This window comes from Tiliqua scincoides, chromosome 2 (genome assembly GCF_035046505.1).
Source record: "Tiliqua scincoides isolate rTilSci1 chromosome 2, rTilSci1.hap2, whole genome shotgun sequence".
Taxonomy (NCBI): domain Eukaryota; kingdom Metazoa; phylum Chordata; class Lepidosauria; order Squamata; family Scincidae; genus Tiliqua; species Tiliqua scincoides.
Window position 1 is genome coordinate 63,114,878 of NC_089822.1, and position 19,854 is coordinate 63,134,731.

The window sequence follows — 19,854 nt, forward strand, 5'->3', positions numbered from 1 at the left end:
TACAAACTGGTGGTGGACATCTGCCTTGTCTGCATTGCCTTTTTACTCTGACACTTTCACCGTCCTTGGAACTAGCATTCTGCTGAGAACTGGCACTATACTAAATTCCTCAACAAATAATGTTGTTGGTGTCAGCCAGGGTTGCCCGCCATACTGGCCCACACTCTCCCTTACCTCCACAGTCACTGGCAGGCTCCCCCACATCTATGGCCACAACTGGCTGGCAGGCTCACTCAATCGCTTGCCCGCCCACCCTCCCTCCCTCCCAGAGGCAGCTGCTACTCGCTTCAGCACCCTGGCTCCCCCCCCATCTCTGGCTGGCTGGCTGACTCTCCCCCCTTCCCAGAAGCAGCTGAACTCCCAGGCAGCTGCCCTCACCATGCCCACTGTCTCAGTGCCACAGTCACCTGCCACCCACCCACACTGCTCTCAAACCCCAAATGGCAGCTGCCCCCTCCAGGCGCTACTCAGGTCTCCCCACCCATGTTGCTCTTTGCCACAGGTGCATACGCCGCTGCCAGAAGAACTGGCTCTGTAGCGGCCTTTGCATGGCTCCACCTCCAGCTCCTCCCACCAACTGGAAAGAGGGCGGGTACTGCCACACTGCCTGGGAGCTCAGCTGCAGGCTGCAGCTGCCCACCATGCCGCAGCCGCTATATTGGGGGTGCGGGTGGGCCAGGGGGTAGCTTGTCTCCCTCCCAATGGTGACACCTGGGGCCAAGGACCTCCTCTGCCCCCTGTTGGTACACCAGTGGTTCCACCCTCCCACCTCTCCCATCATCCTAGCTCCTCCAGAGAGCAGATATCAGGACCGAGAAGGTGCAGGTCTTCCCACCAGTGCTCCCAGCAGCATGCTAAGCTGCATGCTGCTGGACCACTTTTTGTGACAGGCACTGACTGCTTCACAGCAGTCAGCACCATCACAGAAGAGGGTCTGAGGACAGGCTTTAAGTGTCAAGTATAATAGCCCAGTATAAGATTTGGGCTATTAGAGAACTATATCACGTAGATGATAGCTTCATCATTTTGGGAAACCTGGGATACCACTAAGGGCAGTTACAGATCAATCACAAGTGTCCACCTTATCCACAGGTTCAGTTTCCACAGTTTCAGTTATCTGAAAAAGTGAAAAAGTGTCTGAATTTTACTTTCTCCCCATTGGCTGGAGATGGCTCTGCCACTCAGCTCAGCTGCATGCCCAGGAGCCACTGGAAGAGGTAGGTGGGGTGGGGCGATGGCCAATGGAAGGAGGGGAAGCAGCAGTAGTGACAGGAAAAGTTTCAAAGAAACCTAACTGGGTTCCACAACTTTCACAACCTAAAAGGACAGAGAAAAACTGCCCAGATTAAGTTTGGAATATTCATGGTAGGTCTTGGAACATATCCCCCACAAACACAGCTAAACAGGGCTTTTTTATAATGGAATGCACCGGAAACAGTGTTCCGGCACCTTTTTCCCCCCCTCCTCTCCGCCCCCACCTTTTTTCCCTCCCTGTGCCGCTCCCGCCCCACACTGCTAGCTAGGAAGGGATTCGAACCTCCAACCTTGTGCTCCACAGCCCAGCACTCTCTCCATTGGGCTATAGGAAAGCCTATAGTTAAAGTGTTCAGAACTACTATATGAGGTCTTGAGCCCAGCTGGTGGCCATCAGCGCTTCAAGTATTAGTTCCAAACATTTTGAGCCTAAGAGCTCTTATGGCTCAATTGCTAAAGTGCTGGTCTGTGGAGCCAGAGGCTAGCGGTTCAAATCCCTATGAGGAATAATTTTTTTTTTTTAAGTCCCAGGTTGGACTTAACCCACAGTCTCCAGCAGGGGGCTCACTCCAGGAGCTTAGCTGTGGGTTAAGTCCTACCTGGGACTTAAAAAAAAAAAAGGTAGAAAAAAAAGCCTGCCTGGGACTGAACTTTGAGGAGTTTTGCAGCCTCAACTGGCCCCCCTTTTGGCAACTGGCAACCAACCTTTATATTTTGCAGCCATGGAGCACTTCCCCAGCTAAAAAAAAAAAAAAATTATTCCTCATAGGGATTTGAACCCCTAGCCTCTGGCTCCATAGACCAGCACTTTAGCAATTGAGCCATAAGAGCTCTTAGGCTCAAAGTGTTTGGAACTAATACTTGAGGTGCTGATGGCCACCAGCTGGGCTCAAGACCTCATATAGTAGTTCTGAACACTTTAACTATAGGCTTTCCTATAGCCCAATGGAGAGAGTTTCCTATAGCCCAATGGAGCACCTCCCCACCTAAAAAAAATGGGGTGTTACACTCCAGCTGTGGCAGGGGTGCTTTTGCTATCAGGGAGCTCACACGGGATGGACGTGTGTGTGTGTGTGTGTGTGTGTATAGTTATTGTCTATGTCTAGTTGTATCTTATTACTTATTTCTCCGATAAAAATGACTTATAAATAAATAAATAAATAAATAAATAAATAAATAAATGATTAACAAGTTGTGAGTTCCTGCACTTTTTTTTTTAACAAAAAAAGCACTGCAGCTAAATGCCTGCACTGAAATTACTACTACTACTACTACTACTACTACTACTACTACAGAAAGGGCACTATTGGGGTGCTTCAGGCATTAAAATATCTTCGGCAGGCCACATGCAGGGGCATATTAGTTGCAGATCCTTAACCTAAGAGCAAGCCATTTAAATCAGAATGCCCACTTATATGAGAAGATTGCTGGGGACTCAAATCTGCAACACAACTTGCTGCTCCTTGTTCTGGATCTTAAATTTCAAGGTCATGTTTTTTCTTCAGTGAAGCTACTTTTGTAAATACAAATGCAGTTTATACAAAAATCTCATGTACAAATCAATTCCACAACAATAAAGACTGGATATCAGAACTGGACAATAATCTGACATACAGTGCAATCCTACACATATCTAGTCAGAACTGTGTTCAATGGGCTTTACTCCTAGAAAGTGTGTATAAGATTGCAGACATAAAACACATAAGAAAGCAACTGTTCCTTATCTTCTTGATTCAAATAAAGCAATAAGGCATGACAAGTGAGCCAAGAGATGAACATCACCCTAAATAAGCTTAGATATAATGACACCAGACGAAGATATTCGGCAATGTACTTTTCAACCTGGACGCAAGCATGAGAAAATAAAAAGATTACTTCTTAAAAACCCAACAATAATTCTAAGAATGTTCTCTGATCTGCCATGGACAAGAGAAACTAATGAGAAGACTGTCTACACTCCATCTAGGTCACTGGAATTGCACAACCTTCCATTTTAAAAGAACACTTCAAACAGATTCCGAATTCCGACACAGGATATTTGTAGGCTATAACTTACTGAAAATAAGCGCATGCCACAAATCACAGCTTGGAAGTCCTAAATGTGTTTTCAAGCCCTTCCCTTCCCTCCTCCCAAATGTGTTTTCAACCCCTTTCTTTTTTCCCTTCCCCAAACACAACACAGGATGTTTTAACAGTTTGAAATAACTACTTAGTACTAATTTTCTTCAAGATTAAAAGAATACTAACCAACTACATAAAAACAAAGTAAACTTGATGCACAGAGAAGACATATGTAACATGCTGAGGTTTCAGCTAATGAATCTTGCCAACTAAATGGATCCTACATTTAAAGAAAAGAATCAGGAGAAGAAACTCTGAACTGGCAAACTAATATGTTAAAAACAAACAAAAACACAACTTGGGTGACAAGTCCATGATTATGGTCTGCACTAACCCAAACTGGGGAAAAGCAGCAGCAGGAAAAAGACATAATTTTTCTTTGTTTGGCACATAAAGTTATTAAAATACTTGCAGCATAGTCCTATGCATGTCTACTTCAATGAGACTTAATTACAGTAATGTGCATAAGATTGCAGCCTAAGAATCTCCCTTTGGGGAAGATGTCTGAAGACAATGCTAGGCACCCCTGATTTAGCTTAGATCCCCAGCAAATCTCTGCCATCTGGCACCACTCTCCTCCTGTATGCAGGAATTTGCCACCACACAGAAACTAGGAGAGGAGTACAGGTCCAACCTTGTTATACACAGATTTGACTCAACACAAATGGCCACTGCAAATGAGAAGGAATCTGCTGGTCCCTAGAGAAGAGGAAAAAAATCACAGTTTAAAATCACAGTTTAAAAAACTGCTTTCTTACTGTTGCTGAGAGACAGTCATGCAAGCGATCTTTCCATTCTTCAGTTGAGCTGGGCAAAGGCAGGGGTCAATTGCATTTCTGACTGCTTCTCTATAACAGTAAGAAAAGCTGTTTCTAAACTACAATTGTAAAGGGATGCACTTTTTAGTTTTTTAAAACTACTTTTATTTAACACATTAGATGGTATCAGCAGGGAGTTCCATAATCAAATCCCTGCGGATGTCGAGGCAAGACCTTATTCAATTAGGAGCAATGTAGGGGCAAGAAACCTGGAAGTGGGTCTTTAAATCTATTTTTCCACTGTTTTTTTTATCCATTGATTTTTTTATCCCAGTGAATAATGAGGGACAACCTGTATATGCAGGAAGACGCTTCGACATGTCCCGCCATAGTATGTTTAGATCAGTGGTTCCCAAACTAGTTATCACCGAGAACCACTTTTTTAAACAAAACTCTATCAGGACCCACCAAGGTTTACCAGACTTTTAAAAAAGGAGATCTAGAAAGAAAAATTTTTATTTATTTATTTATAAGTAATAATAACCAGAAAAAGACCTTCAAACATTTATTTTCCTGTACAGTGGTGCCTCGCATAACGAAATTAATCCGTTCCGCGAGTCCTTTCGTTATGCGAGTTTTTCGTTTTGCGAAGCGCGTTTTCCCATAGGAATGCATTGAAATTTAATTAATGCGTTCCTATGGGCAAGAAAAGTCAGAACAAAGTCAAATTTGGTTTACAAAGTGTTTATTAAGTGCTCTTTAAAGGCATACATACTGTATAGAGGATTTCAAAAATGGGGAGATGCTGAGTGGGGAGCTTGAAGGCTGTAATCCTGTGCACACTTTCCTGGGAGCAAGCACAATGGGACTTACTTCTGAGGAGACACGCACAGGATTGTGCTCTAAGCTGGGGAGGAGGACAGAGCAGCTGCACTCAATTGCTTGCTTTTGCCATGTCATGGGGAGGGAAACAAGGAAGCACAATGGGACTTACTTCTGAGGAGACACCCACAGGATTGTGCTCTAAGCTGGGGAGGAGGACAGAGCAGCTGCACTCAATTGCTTGCTTTTGCCATGATCATGGGGAGGGAAACAAGGAAGCACAATGGGACTTACTTCTGAGGAGACACCCACAGGATTGTGCTCTAAGCTGGGGAGGAGGACAGAGCAGCTGCACTCAATTGCTTGCTTTTGCTGTGATCATGGGGGGAAACGTGAAGGAAATGGGGCAGTGAGAGGGTGAATGAGCGATGGGGGGGATGCTGAGTGGGGAGTTTGAAGGCTGTAATCCTGTGCACACTTTCCTGGAAGCAAGCACAATGGGACTTACTTACATAAACTGACATGAAGATCCTCCCCTTACTAGGGTGGACGGGATCATAAACTGACATGAAGATCCCCCCCCCCCTTAAAACAAACCAAAACAAAACAAAACAAAAAATTCATCTTGCGAAGCACGGGTCATAAAAATTTGTTGTGCGAGTCACCAAAAATTGCAAAACGCTTTCGTTCTGCGAGTTTTTCGGTGCGTGAGGCATTCGTTATGCAAGGTACCACTGTATTTAAACATGCTTGCAAGCTATAGGAGGTGAACTCTTTGCAGGATAATTAGCAGCTACAGTATCTAATTTCTGAATAGCCTAAGGGCTTGAGGCAATTTGTTATCTGATCTTTCCATCACCCTTTGGGTACTCACCAAAAATCAGGTCCTGACTCATCAGTGGGTCCCAACCCATAGTTTGGGAATCACTGGTTTAGATCAATCAGATAGCATATCCACAAGTGGAAAGTATTAATCCTAGGCCAAAATCACTGTACTATTGCCAAGTAGGAAAAGTTGCCGAACGGTACATATAGGTGGTACCTTGGTATCTATGGGGGATCCATTCCTGGAGCCCCTGTAAATATAGAAATCCACAGATAATCAAATCCATGGATATCCCCACCTTCTGTCCTCCGGTCATGTTTGGAGGCCCCTCTGAGGGCCAGGGAGGCTGCACCTCAGAGGCCTCCAAACACATCCAGAGGACAATAGGTGGAGAGATCCATGGGTTCGGGACCTGTGGTGAGGTAAAACCGTGGGTCCCAAATCCATGGATAAAGAGAGTCCACCTGTATTCATACAAAAGTAAGTTTCATTATATTCAGTGGGACTTAATCCCAGGTTAGCATTCATAAGGTTGCAGCCTTAAATCCCTTAAATCAAAAACACATAAAACAAAACATGCAGCATGGTACTTAAAAAGCAAAAAATAAAAAATCCTCTTGTTACTCTGCTGCTATTTTAATCCAATTTTATTGGCCAAAATTTGCCAACATGGACGATACCAATCCATAACTATCTTTTAGCTTTGTTTAATAAACTATTGCTCGCAGTTTAAATCACTACTGGTCCACACTTCATAATCAGAAATTAAACAATGTAGTCTTTCAGAAACTTTTGTGGAGATTCTACACATGGTGCAAATGACTGGGTTTTAAAATGTCAACGTAAGAATTAGTTATAAGCAGTGTCACAGCTTGGTCTTCAGGACCACTGTCACAATGTTAACCTGACCCAGTATAGCACAGCTAAAGGAAAAGAAACAAAAGAGCCTTTACCCCTTGGATAATGGGCCTACTACTTGCTGATAGTCATGGAGGTGTAACAATTCTATACCTCCACCAACACACTTTGGACTCAATCCTCTCCAACTTTTCAGTGCCAATGCAGCCACAATTCAGGCCCAAGGCTCTTTACCTTGAGGAGGCCTGAATGACAGGATGCAGCACTTCAGGATACAGCACACACAGCACCCATTGGCACAGCTGCATCAGCACTAAAAAGTTGGATAGGATTCGGTCCTTTCACTCCTTGTAAACTATAAGGCAAATTAAAAGCCTTGCTCTTGTCTGATCTTGGAAGCTAAGCAGGGTCAGACCTGGTTAGCACTTGGATGGGAGACCGCCTGGGAATACTGGGTGCTGTAGGCTTATACCATAGTCTTTCGAGACTGAAGGTTGCCAACCAAAGCCTTGCTGAGGCCAGGTGTGCTTCTTTCCCCTTTCTGGTATTTCACCGGTTTCTCTCTGCCTACTTGAAATTTACACTAGCCTAAGGGGCAGCAATATCTCCAAAGTTTTATAAAAAACAAATGTGCCTCTAGACTTAAAGGCAGCATCTAAGAATAGGGTGCCTGAAAAAGCATTTGCACATGTGAAACCAACACTCTGAATATATAAGTGTATTAGGACACAATCATGCATATTATTAGCAGTTTTGAATGCTCTCATATAAATGAATCTCATTTATAAATGTCTCCAAGGAAAGGAACCACCAAATAAAAGGTTCTACTACAGCAATGTTGCTAATTTTTGGTCCAAATAAAAGGCACAACATGTCTGTTGTCTTTCTTTCCTTCACAAACTTGTGTTTCACATTAAAGTGGCCTTAATCTTTCACAGTGCAGGAGGGAAATGGCTGCTGGCAATGAACCACACTAATTAAGTGATGTAATTCTATGTAAACTTTAAGCTACTTCCAACACATGGCCATCCTGGTTTGCATTTTTCCAATTTAGAAATGGCCACTTCAGATTTGTAGAAAAGGCATTAGACCTTATATAGGTCATGAAACAACTTTCAATAATGCTCCAATAAGGTCTCTTCCAGATTCCACAGTAGCAGAAATGGTTCTACTGAGAATGCCACAAGTAAAGCGATGGCAAGATCTGAATCTTAGACTTGTTTTCTTAAGGACAATGCTTGGATAGTGACCATGTTAAAAGAAGGGAAGTCTCACAAACAGTTGTGAAGGTTATTAATTCTATGGATCCATCCTTATTATTACCAATCTAGTGTTAAGCCTTTTATACATGAACTGCATCAAATGCACAGCATCTGGCTTTCTGTGTTCATGCCACGACAGCAACTGTGAAGCAACCAAAACCAACTTTGAGACAACCTACACACTGTGAAATGAAATGAAGAACAGCTGCCAAGGTCTATATAACTTGGTGTGATGGGCTGCATGTTTGAATGCTCCCCCATATCAAAAATTCTTTGCCTGTAGACAGCAAGTATCTTGGAAAGAAGTCTAACCAATCTTTTATCAGATGTACAAGAAGGTTTGATTAAGAGGGAGAAATTTAACGTACAAAGCCCTTAACAGCATTCCAAAATGATATTTCTGAACTTGTAATTCAACTATATGCTGTAGGCTTCTCGTATTAGAGCTTCTGATCAGCAATTTTTTAAGCGTATACAGTACAGTTTTTAATTACCTCTAGAAAGGAAGCTGTTTTTCGCTTTGCAAGCTTCTTTTCTTGTTTAAAAGTGGTATATAAATATTTGCAATAATAATAACCACCAATTTATTTCATACAGTCTGCTTCCCGCACTGACAAAACAGATTGCAATCTATACAATCTTATGCGATTATAAATTGGCAAGTCTTTAAGGTGCCACAAGACTCACTGAAGTTCTTAAATAATAAAGCAATAATTATATTATTTTTAAAATGATACATTAAATTCCACTGTCACATGCCTACACAGAGTAATTACAGTGATGGTCTAAAACACACACATACACACACACACACACACACTCTAATATTTTACATGCCAGGACCATGGACCAATCACTATCTCTCAGCCTAACCAAACTCACAGAGTTGTAGTGAGGACAAAAGTTACATATACCACCCTGAGCTCCTTGGAGGAATGGCGGTATAGAAATGTGGAAAATAAATAGCATGTAAAGGCATAAAATTCATTTCTTTCCTGCCCCTAACAAAATACAGCATGCATGAACACTGTGGAATCTAGAGATCATACAATATACAGTTACCTAGAGATTGGAGAAGCAAGTGGGTACATCCACTGGACTCTGGCACAGGACTAAGGGCCCCGGGGAAGCTGCACCACTTATTTTCCAGATCGGCCTGGCCACCACCAGAGGTCACAGAACAGCTGCTGGGAGATCCCTACCCTCTCTCTCTCTGCCTGAAAAGAACTCTACCTCAACTGTTAGTTGCTGGAAGATTGGAGAACTGAATGGCAGCATCAGTCTGAGGATGAAGGGGCCCCTGGATTGTTTTCTATTGTTAGTATAGGCCTTCTTGGTGATTATTTTCATCAGAAGCTAAAAATCTAAAAGTATAAATCTATAATAAATATGCTGTGCATCATTGTGAGCATCTCTCAGATGGAAGGGAAAAAGTAGGATATAAATACTTTATGTAAATAAATATATACAGTATACCCCATTGATAATGAAGACTAAGAACAACTTAACTGAACAATTAAATAAATTGTTTATGTTTCAAAGTACTCTGCTGTTCTTTCAAAGGCAGTTTCTTATATCTCAATTTGCCTATACAGACTGCTTTTTCATAATCTACATATTTAAAATAAGAAAACTTTTTTAACTTATGTGCACTATTACAAAGCACTTTTATATATTGTTCACCATCTCCTTATTTTATTTGATTTCTTTCTCCATAGTTCAGAAATTTTAAGCTGCAATCCTACACACACTTACCCAGGAGTAATCCCCATCAACCTCAATGCGATTTACTTCTGAACAGACATGCGTAGGATTGTTATAAGAGTAAAGACTTATTTAGGTATTTTATATATTATAAACCGCCTTCTCAGACTATGCAAGCCCTCCAAAATTTACTAGGTTTTTCTCCACAACCAGTTGATGAAATGGAGAAAATACCAAAACACGAAGGGGGGGGGAATGGGCTTTCTAGAAAACCAAACCAAAACAGAGAGATAACTTGTGGGAAAGGGGGAATAGAACAGAGTCAACGGTGAAAGGAATAGGGATGAAAAATGTGAAAGAGCTGACAAAAGACCAAAAAAAAACAACACACATAAATATAGGAGAGCTGAAAAAAGTTATGGGAAAAACAAAATAAACACAAATAGGAAAGTTACTGCACAGTCCCATGCATGTCTATTCAGAAGCAAGTCCCATTGTGTCCAATGCCGCTAACTCCAAGGGAAGTGTGGATAGGATTGCAGCCTTAAACAAAATTTAAATGATCATTATGTGAGAGGCAAATGGAAGTCATATCCTGAGCAAATCAGCATATCCTGATCTTGGATGGAGCAAAAAACAGAAGGGCAGCAAAGCGAGTGAAGAGATAAAATTAAAAATAACAAATGGACAGGTTGAGGCATAAATAAACTTTCAACCATTTAAGAGCTGTCTCTCATCTATAACAGTACATTACATTATTTAAGACAGCAATCCTAAACATACTTATACAGGAGTAAACTCCATTGAACACAGTGGAATTTAAGTCCAAGAAAAACATGAATCGGATTGCACTGCTTTTCCATTTAAACAGCAGCAATGCAACTTCACCACCATTTTGCATCCTTTCATGAAAGGCCTTACTCAGTAGGCCGTATCTTCAAGGGATCTGTTTTTAAAACGCAATTATTGGAAAGTATAATACATTCAAGTGCAACACCCAGTTGTTGCAAAACTTTTTCCAGGGTGGAAGATATTTTGTTCCACAGGAAGAAATCAGTTATTCAAGAAACCGACAAGACTTTGCACTCAAATGCATGAATGGCTGCTTTGATTTCATGGTTTCTCACAGAGGTTAGTAATGGGAAAAATCACTCATCCAGTAGAATAGAATATGATTATCTTGTCATAAGTATTGAGGAATTGGGCAAAGTCAAGTCAGCGAGAGAGCAGAAGTATAAGAATAGTTATAGCAAGTGCTCTTTATTCCTTCACTAAACACCCATACTACAGTCATGAATCTCACTCTCACAGCAGCAAAAAAAATTTTTGCTATATTTGTGATGTGTCCACCAAATATAACCCACTATATTTTTATGCCGTTTCCTATTTTTTCATATCCATTATTGCTATTCCCACTTGCTAATCTACACATCCCAAAGAAGCTCCTCCCTTTTTTACAGATAACGTTACTCAAAGTTACAACATCATTGCATTAACACATTTTAAGCAAGTGTAAATTAGTTATAGTAGGCTGAAACTGTATACTGCCTAGTCATTGAATGCCAAAAACCGCTTTAAAGATCACTCTGGTTAATCCCAAGGTCCATTACACAATACAGACAGTTCCATTTTTTAAAATGTCTTCCCTTTCACACTTTCAAGCTTATAAAATGGCAACCAATATCATATTCAAGCCAACACAAACATGGCACACTACCCTAAATATCTAACCAAGATTTTTCCTGGATCAGAGTAAAAACGCTCCTCCCTTCTTTGAATCTGAAAACGTGGGTTCCACAGCCACTCCAAGCACACTGACATAAAAAATTCCAGTGAGTTTGGAATTCCAGTTGATGAGAATTCCAGCTAGCCAACACAATGGTCGCCTTGATGTGTGCAAAGGACTTGAGCGTTTCCCAGTTCATGTTCTGGCTGTGACAAGGAAAAGCTCTTACAGAAGGCAACCACACACTGAAATATCATTGGAAACAAATAACGATTCCAAACTATGATGCATTCGTTGCTTAAAAGTGGTATTGATTTATTGACTCATTTTGCTGTGTAAACTGCCTTGTGAACTACGTCCTGTTGAAAAGTGATATATAAATACCATACTAGTAATAATATTTGCTGAATTACTTACACCATTTGAAGAAAGTCAAGACTTTAATCTCAACGGGACAAAAAGTGCTGCAGCCCTTCATTGTGACACATGCTTTGATGGGCAACAGTCTTTAGTTGATGAAATTAGACCCTACTTTGAAACTATAAATCCATTTTGGCATATATGCTGAACAGGGTCATGACCCAGGGGTCTCCACAATAATATTAATACATTGGCTTAGAATCCATGTTATGCCTCTTTGTACCGCTCATCATAATAAACTAATCTGACATTTGCTATTCCACCTGTCCAGATCCTTGGATATAGACCCAAATTATACCCACTTCATTGTCCATTTCCCACTACCATCACCACCGCATACAGCTGTATTATTTGCAAACATTAATCAAACTCAGAAATGCCCATACTAAGGCAATGCAAGCCAGGGAGTTGGCAGCCACACTATCAGCAAGAACTTGGCTACAGAAGCCCTGATGATTCATCTGGCTTTCTAGAAGGACTGTCCAAGCTGCAAAGTTAACACTGTCTTTTTAATTCTTGCAAAATCAGAGGTTTAAGAAAAAGAAAGAAAAGAAATCCCAGAAACAAGGAAAAAATAGGTTTACTGAAGTTCTAACATGATTCCACACTGATTACCAACTTTTAATTTTCGAAACCCCTTTTTTCCAGCTATTCAACACACCAAAGTCATTACTTACCAGGATGCATTTTACAAAACTCTGTTTCCAAGCCACAATCTTGGGGCATTTTGTTTACTTAGCAGGAAATTCTATTTAAATTGTTGAGACTTACTTCTCCATGAACATAACTAGTATGGGGTTGCTAGCCACATTTACCTCAACAGGACTAAGACACCTTAAATTCAAACTAGTCATGGACTAGGCCATGCATGTCTCATGTTCAGATAGACATACAGCACATCTCAATGGATGTGCAGCAATGATCTTCATTGAACCAGGAAACTGTATTAAACATACAACCGAACAGTGTATGTGTATGCCAGAACAAAGCACCCTTAATGCACATAAGAAATCCTTCTCCATTTTGAGGGTGCAATCTACCAAGCACAGCTCTTATGTAGCACCCATTTGCTGTTTTTTTATGGGACTTGCCCAGAAGCAACCGTGGACCACAATCTAACTGGGGAACAAACTCCTGCAAGCCACACAAGTCACTATATATTAAGGATTTCAGTTTTTCTTGCAACTTGTAACATCCCCATTTGCAACATGTTCTATTTTTTGCAGTGCTAACGGAACCCAACCAGACATGTTAGCATAAACTTTTTAATAAGAGGTATAAAGCAACCAAATAAATGACTGCAAAAGTCCCATTTCATTTTCTATAAAGTCTCTCTCAAATTCCCCTGCTCCATGCCCCAAGTCAGCACAATGTGTAACAATGCAGTTTCTCCAATGCTATGCTAGGAGCCTAGCTCAGCAACTTATCTCTTCACTCAGTACTTCCAGAAACTTAATTGTACATCTCCTCTTCATTAAACAGCTTCTCCCTTGAACTTCTCCCCATGCCACCCATTATAAAGATACCCACCAGGAGTTCATACCTTTAGGAAAGTGGCTTCCTCGCATCGCCTTTTCCTTTTGCTGCTTTTCCTGACTCTCCGATTTACTTGAATCCATTTTACGACCTACAGATCAAAACCATAGGGCTTTTTTAAGAAGACGCAACCTGAGTACAACTACTCAGCATGAGTAAGAAACTAAAAACAGACCCAAGACACATTTTTCCATTGCTTCACTGGAAAAGGAAAAGAAGAAAAGGGGGGAGTACACTTCTCCAGTGTACAATAGTATGCTCTTGGGTACTCCCCCTCTTAGCCATTTGTGCATGATCAAAAAAAGAATTCCCCTCCTTCATTCTATGCAATAAATTTTCTCTGTGCTTATTAATAAATCAAACCTGGGAAACAGCAGGAACTCACATTTTGAGACATAAACAAAACCACACATCTATCTAAACAGTTCCTAAAATGGTTAGATCTGGACAGCCTAAGAGAGCCTAAGAGAAGAAAAGTGCCACTGACTTCAATGGGGCTTTCTTCCAAGCAGTGCACAGGTTTTACAGAGAAGTCCCTGCGGTCCATTCCTCACACCTTCAAGTCAAAGATCCACTAAGGCTGCGATCCTATCCACACTTTCCTGGGAGTAAGCTCCATTTACTATAATGTGGCTTATTTCTGAGCAGACAGGCATAGGATTGGCCTGTGAGGTTGCAATCCTATCCACACTTTCCTGGGAGTAAGCTCCATTGCCTATAATGGGGTTACTTCTGAGTAGACAGGCATAGGTTTGTGCTCTAAATCACTCTTGTATTAAGTGACTGCAGATATAGAAAAAAAAAATTTTAAACCCTAGCAAATAGCATATTTTTAGATGACACTTCCTTTCCTCTTGTAGAAATTAAAAAAATAAATAAATTGAGGGAACTTTGCAGAGCAGAGACTTGCAAGAACTGATGGAGAACAACAATAAAAGTAACAACAATGAAACTAGCAGCAAGCAGAACGTGTGTTACCTCCTCATCCACTTGCTGGGCGAGCCGACACTCCTGCCAAGCCTCCCTCTCTTCCAATAAAGGCTAGATGGGAAGACAAACAAAGTGCATGTTTATTGAGGTGTCCCGGGCTGCCGCTCGCTCACTCGAAAGAGGCGATCCACCGCCTCCTCGCCTCCAAGATCGGGTGCAGCAACCCAAAACTTTCACCTCTCCTCTTCTTCTTCATTTGACCTTCGCGGTGCAGAGTCGGGACTAGGAGTTGCTCTCATCGAGACTTTGACACCAAGTCTCAGCCCATCCGCGGGCGCTTCTCCCCAGGGGGGTGAGAGAAGGAGGAGGGTCTGCAAGAAAACACTACCTTGCACTCAATCCCCCAGGCTGCGCTGGCTCCTTCCTCCTATTGCACACCCGCGGAGGAGATCTGCTTGCATTTGTCCGGGATGCTCGCAGCACCGGCTGCTGGTTGCGTTAGGAGACGATTACAGGCGCCCCCTGCTCGACGCCTCCACGGGCTGCAGGGTGCGAGGGTCGTGCCCTGGTGCCTTCGTTGGCGAGGCAGCACAAGGGACCGACCTCCTTGGGAAAGGAAACACCTAAGAGAGGGAAGGATTCTCTTCCCCCTTCCCTTCCCCGCGCCGATCCTCGTGTTCCAGCCTCCCAGATCAGATCAGAGGAGAGAGAGGAGGAGCCTGCCTTAAGGGCACACAGACCGAGCGGCTTTGTTCGCCCGTCGCCAAAAGGTAGCGGGGGAACCGATCTGCACCCCGCTGGCTCGGCTGATCAGGCCAAGCCAACGTCACCGTTTCAACACGATCGCGTCTGGCTGCCTCCTCCACTTCCCCGGTTCGAACTCGTTGACTGGAAGCTACAGCACCCCAACCCCCTTTCACCAAAGTTGCCCTAAAACAGGGCTTTTTTCTACGGCAGGTTCCCAGGTCTTGCCTGCATACAAGCAGGAGTCAAGAGAGCCAAGGCTGATGCACAGGACAGTGTGGGACAGAGTTGGGGCTAGCCAGATCAACACTCAAATCTCTCCTTCCACTATAGTCACCTTGCATAATCCTCTCTCTCTCTCAGTTCCCCGCCTGTAAAATGGGAATCTAAGGCTACAATCCTATCCACACTTTCCTGGGAGTAAGCCCCACTAATGGGACCTACTTCTGAGTAGACATGCATAGGATTAGGCTCTAAGTCACCAGAATTTGAATGAAGTGATTTAGAGCCCAAGCCTATGTATTTCTACTCAGAGGTAAGTCCCGTTGTAGTCAATAGGTCTTACTCCTAGGTAAGTGTGGATAGCATCACAGCCTTAGGGTCCAATCACATCCAACTTTCCAGCACAAACATAAGGGACTTTCCAGCCCCAAAGTAAGGGAACAAACATTCCGTTACCTGGAGGAGGCCTTCATGACTGCCTCCCTACAGCAGGATGTAGCACACACCCCATTGGATAGGATTGAGCCCTTAGTCCACACCAAGTATCCCAAAGTAGGAGTAGGAAGATGCCAGATATTGTAAATTCACATTTTTTTTTATTAAATCTTTATTCACGTTGTTCATTTCTTTATGCAGAAAAATATATTAATCATGTACAAGTTGAAAATAAAAGCATGGAATTCAAAGCGATGCAGAAGTTCCTGAAGATAACTGCAACAGATACTTCATGTTCTATACCAGTGGTTCTCACACATTTAGCGCTGGGACCCACTTTTTAGAATAAGAATCTGCCCAGGACCCACCGGAAGTGGTGTCATGACCAGAAGTTACTTCAAGCAGGAAAATTTTTTACAATCCTAGGCTGCAATCCTACCCACACTTACCCAGGAGTAAGTCCCATTTATTGTCATTGTTAAAAGAATATACATAGTAGCTTGTTAAAAGTACAGATCTGTAACTTTCCACAAATGCAATCACATACCATGGTAGCTTTTTAAAAATAAAATATTGAAATGAATGGGGATCCACCTGAAATTGGCTCGCGACCCACCTAGTGGGTCCCGACCCACAGTTTGAGAAACACTGTTCTATACCATTCCATTTTGAATTAGAAGATATTGCCATGCATCCCCTCACCCCCCACATCATCCCCCTATTGCAGGTGCTAATTCCAACCAGAAGTAATAAAATGTTGTAACTGAGTTATCGCTAGCAATATATTACAGTGCAAACAAGAATTTCAAACCACCCCCTCCCCAGCTCCTTAACCTCTATGGAACCCAAAACTGTATCAAATGAATCCCATGGAGACTCTGAAGTGCATCTTAAAAGCAAGCACCAAGTTTGCTTTTTGCAACTGGAATCCTGCCATTTGTATTAGTCATGGGCATACCATTTCGGACTCCTTCAACAGGCCTCAGTTCAGCAAATCTTGTGCTTTGCTTTCGGGCTGCAATTATATGCAGGCTAATTTGGGACTAAATTCCATTGAATTTGCTGATTTGTATGGGAGTAAACAGCTTGGCATCAAGCTGTCGGTCTGTAGATGTAAAGGTGATAAACATGTGCTTTAGTTATTTGCTTGCTAAACCAATGGCTTCAAGAAGAACATCAGACAAGAAGTAGTCACAAGGACTGAACTTGAAGTGTAGGGTTATACTTTCATAATTTCTATTTATAAGTGCAAAGAAGAGGATAACTGCAAAGTAGTTGGCACACTGCGATGGTAAATGGTGTGTGTCTATGTGCAATGCATAGACACTATCAGAAAAATCCCACTGATATATTTATGAATTCCTTCTAAAGGTCAAAAAAGAAATCTATGCTTCTGAAAAGTAAAAAAGGCAAAATATCAAAGCAGACCTTCTCCCACATGGAATGAGATGCATTTACAAACATATGTCACAACATGAATGTATGTCAAATGAGCGCTCACTAAATCTTGACCGCCCCTTTAACTTTACAGCTTTTATTTTTAAAAAGACACTGTCCTGCCCTTTTCTTTATTACCACAATAACTGTCTTTCAAGATCAAAAGCTTCAGATCAAAGCCAAGATCAAACCCCTTGCTTTAAATAGAAGCAACATTGCCATGAAGTATTGCACAAAGAAGAATGCCTTAATGGAGATATCACAGCAGAAAATCTTATTCCAGCCTTTTTATTATACATTCATGATAGGATACTAAGTAGTAGCTGCTACTTGTTAACTATTATGCTCTTCCAGAGGCCAAGATGAGTAAGAGAAGAAGATTCCGTCATCATACAGAAAGGGAAGGATACTGCCAGGCACCTCTTAGAGGCAGACAACCAAGTTTTATCTCTACTTTTGAAACGGCCACATTGTGGAACTGTCTGAATATAGGACCAGAGTTCTCTTAGAGAACTAAGAGTCCAATCCCAGGCCAGAGCCAGTCTTCCACATGTTACCTAGGAGATGGCCATCTCCAGTTTGCCCATGACATGAACTGGGCCAAGCACCATGGTCACCTTAAGATGGTCAGCTGGACTCTTGGTTAATGATGCCCAAGAATACGTGCCCCATTTGTCACAGAAGGAATGCCCAAGCGCTGTTTCAAGCAACCATGTCCCCTTCCATTGGGGGGGGGACTCTATCTGAACACATAGCTATGGATTTTATAGGCCCTGTCTCCCTGTCTGCCAGGGGTTTCTGCTATGCCCTTGTGCTCATGGATTATGCAGCCCACTACCAGGAGGTTGTACTATTGCAGGGGATGCAGGCCACAGGGGTAACTCGGGTGCTAATGTGTCCGTTTGCCAAGGTGGGCCTAACCTAGGTGATCCTGATTGACCAGGGGAAGCTGTTTATCTCTAAACTATTCTGGGGCCTAGGTCAATCACTGGGCATAACTCAGAAATTCACAGCCATCTACCATCCCCAGACTGATGGGCTGGTAGAGCACTTTAACTAGGTCTTCAAAACTATGATCTGCAAGTTGGCCAAAGACTGCTTGGCCTGCTGGAACCAATATCTGGATGCCATCCTGTTCACTGTGAGGAAAAACCAACAGGCCTCAACCAGGCAAGCCCTGTTCAACCTCCTCTATGGGTGCTGCCCGTGAGGGCTTTTGGCGGGGTTGCAGGAGGCCTGGGTCCTGTGATCGGTGAGCCCATCTACGCCTGCGGGTGATTACATGTCCCAGCTACTGGGAACCCTGAAGACCGCCCAAGTCATTGCCAGCAGTAATCTGGCCAAGGCACAAGATCAACGGAAAGGTACTAAGACCACTTGGTGAGGGAGTGTCACTTTGCAACTGGGGACCATGCGTTGGTAAGAGGGAACTTTTCTTGGGGCAGCCCCCACAGCCCTGGCTGAGGCAGTTCTCCATGTCCCAAGTCTTAGGTCTGCATATCTATGAACTGAACTGTGGACGCCGCCCTATCCCAATGGTGTAGCTAAGGAGGTGCAAGGGGTAGCAAATGCACCGGACTATGGGGGGGGCTACAAAGCGTGGGCTACAAAGCGTGGGCTACAAATTGAGGTCCACGCATTGTAGCCCCTCCCACCCTGTAGCTGAATGCCTGCGCGCGCCAATTGGGCTGCTGCAGGCACACGGAGGAGAGAGGAGCTTAAGGGGAGGGCAACAGTCGCCTCCTGTGCTCCTCACTGCACCTTACAGCACGGAAGACTCAGCCTCACAGTTGAGAGGGTGGTGGCAGCAGCTGGGGATGGCATGTGCTGCTGCTGCTTGCTCGCCAACTGCCCCAGCAGTACTGCCAGCTGGGGAAGGAGGGGGGGAACAGTTCAGCCCGTCACCTCGCATACAGGACAGAGGGGAAACTAAAGTGTGCCCCCCACCCCCAGCAGAGATGGAACTGCAGCACACGCCTCCCCAGCTGCTGGGGCCGCTGCCACTGCCACCCAGCACATGCCGCCGCCACTGCCACCACCTCAGCCGGTCAGGGTCATGTGCTGCTGCGGCTGCTGCTGCTTGCCACAGGTCCCAGCACTGTGTGCGCACTTTGCTAGCATGGGGCCGGCAACTGAGGCTGGGCTGCAGGCACCACGGAGCGGAGGAGCAACAAGAAGCAGTCTCGTCGCCACGCCATGCGCCCCCCTCTCCTGCAGCCGAACTGTGAGCCCCTCGCAGTGCACACAGAAGAGGGGAGAGACTCCAGTTTGGCTGCAGGAGAGGGGGGCACGTGGCATGGTGACGGAACTGCTTCTTGTTGCTCCTCTGCTCCGCGGTGCCTGCAGCCCAGCCTCAGTTGCCGGTCCCAGCGCTAGCAAAGCGTGCACACAGCGTAGCACACAAACCTGGGGGGGGGCAATAGTTTAGCCCCTCACTCCATTACCCCTGCTAATTGGGTAAGAGGCACTTTTTCAAGTGGGTGCTCCTTTTTTTAGCAGGGGGAGAGTAACTGGCCCACCTCACCCCAGCACTGTCTGTTCTAGTGGCTGTCTGCTGGTATTCCTTTGCATATTTTTAGATTGTGAGCCCTTTTGGGACAGGGAGCCATTTGGTTATTTGATTTTTCTCTGTAAACCGCTTTGTGAACTTTTAGTTGAAAAGCGGTATATAAATACTGTTAATATAAATACTGTTAATAATGCCTGCAACTCCCTGGAGCTTCAATCCTATCCACCCTTTCCTGGGAGTAAGCCCCATTGACTATAATGGGACTTGCTTCTGTGTAGATACATAGTAGG

General features: G+C 43.5%; 1 protein-coding gene across 6 annotated transcripts in view; it reads right to left on the reverse strand.

Moving 5' to 3' along the window:
* AOPEP (aminopeptidase O (putative)) overlaps positions 1-19,854 on the reverse strand; it is a 265,274-nt gene that overhangs the window by 82,665 nt on the left and 162,755 nt on the right. For 4 of the 6 annotated variants that reach the window (XM_066615751.1, XM_066615746.1, XM_066615745.1 and 1 more), the window contains 2 exons: positions 14,266-14,328; positions 13,295-13,378 (listed from right to left, as the gene is read on the reverse strand). In XM_066615751.1, coding sequence (XP_066471848.1) covers positions 13,295-13,378; positions 14,266-14,328 — 147 coding nt within the window. Of the gene's footprint in view, positions 1-13,281; positions 13,379-14,265; positions 14,329-19,854 lie in introns of all 6 variants that reach the window. The other 2 variants (XM_066615748.1, XM_066615747.1) reach the window with 2 other exon arrangements.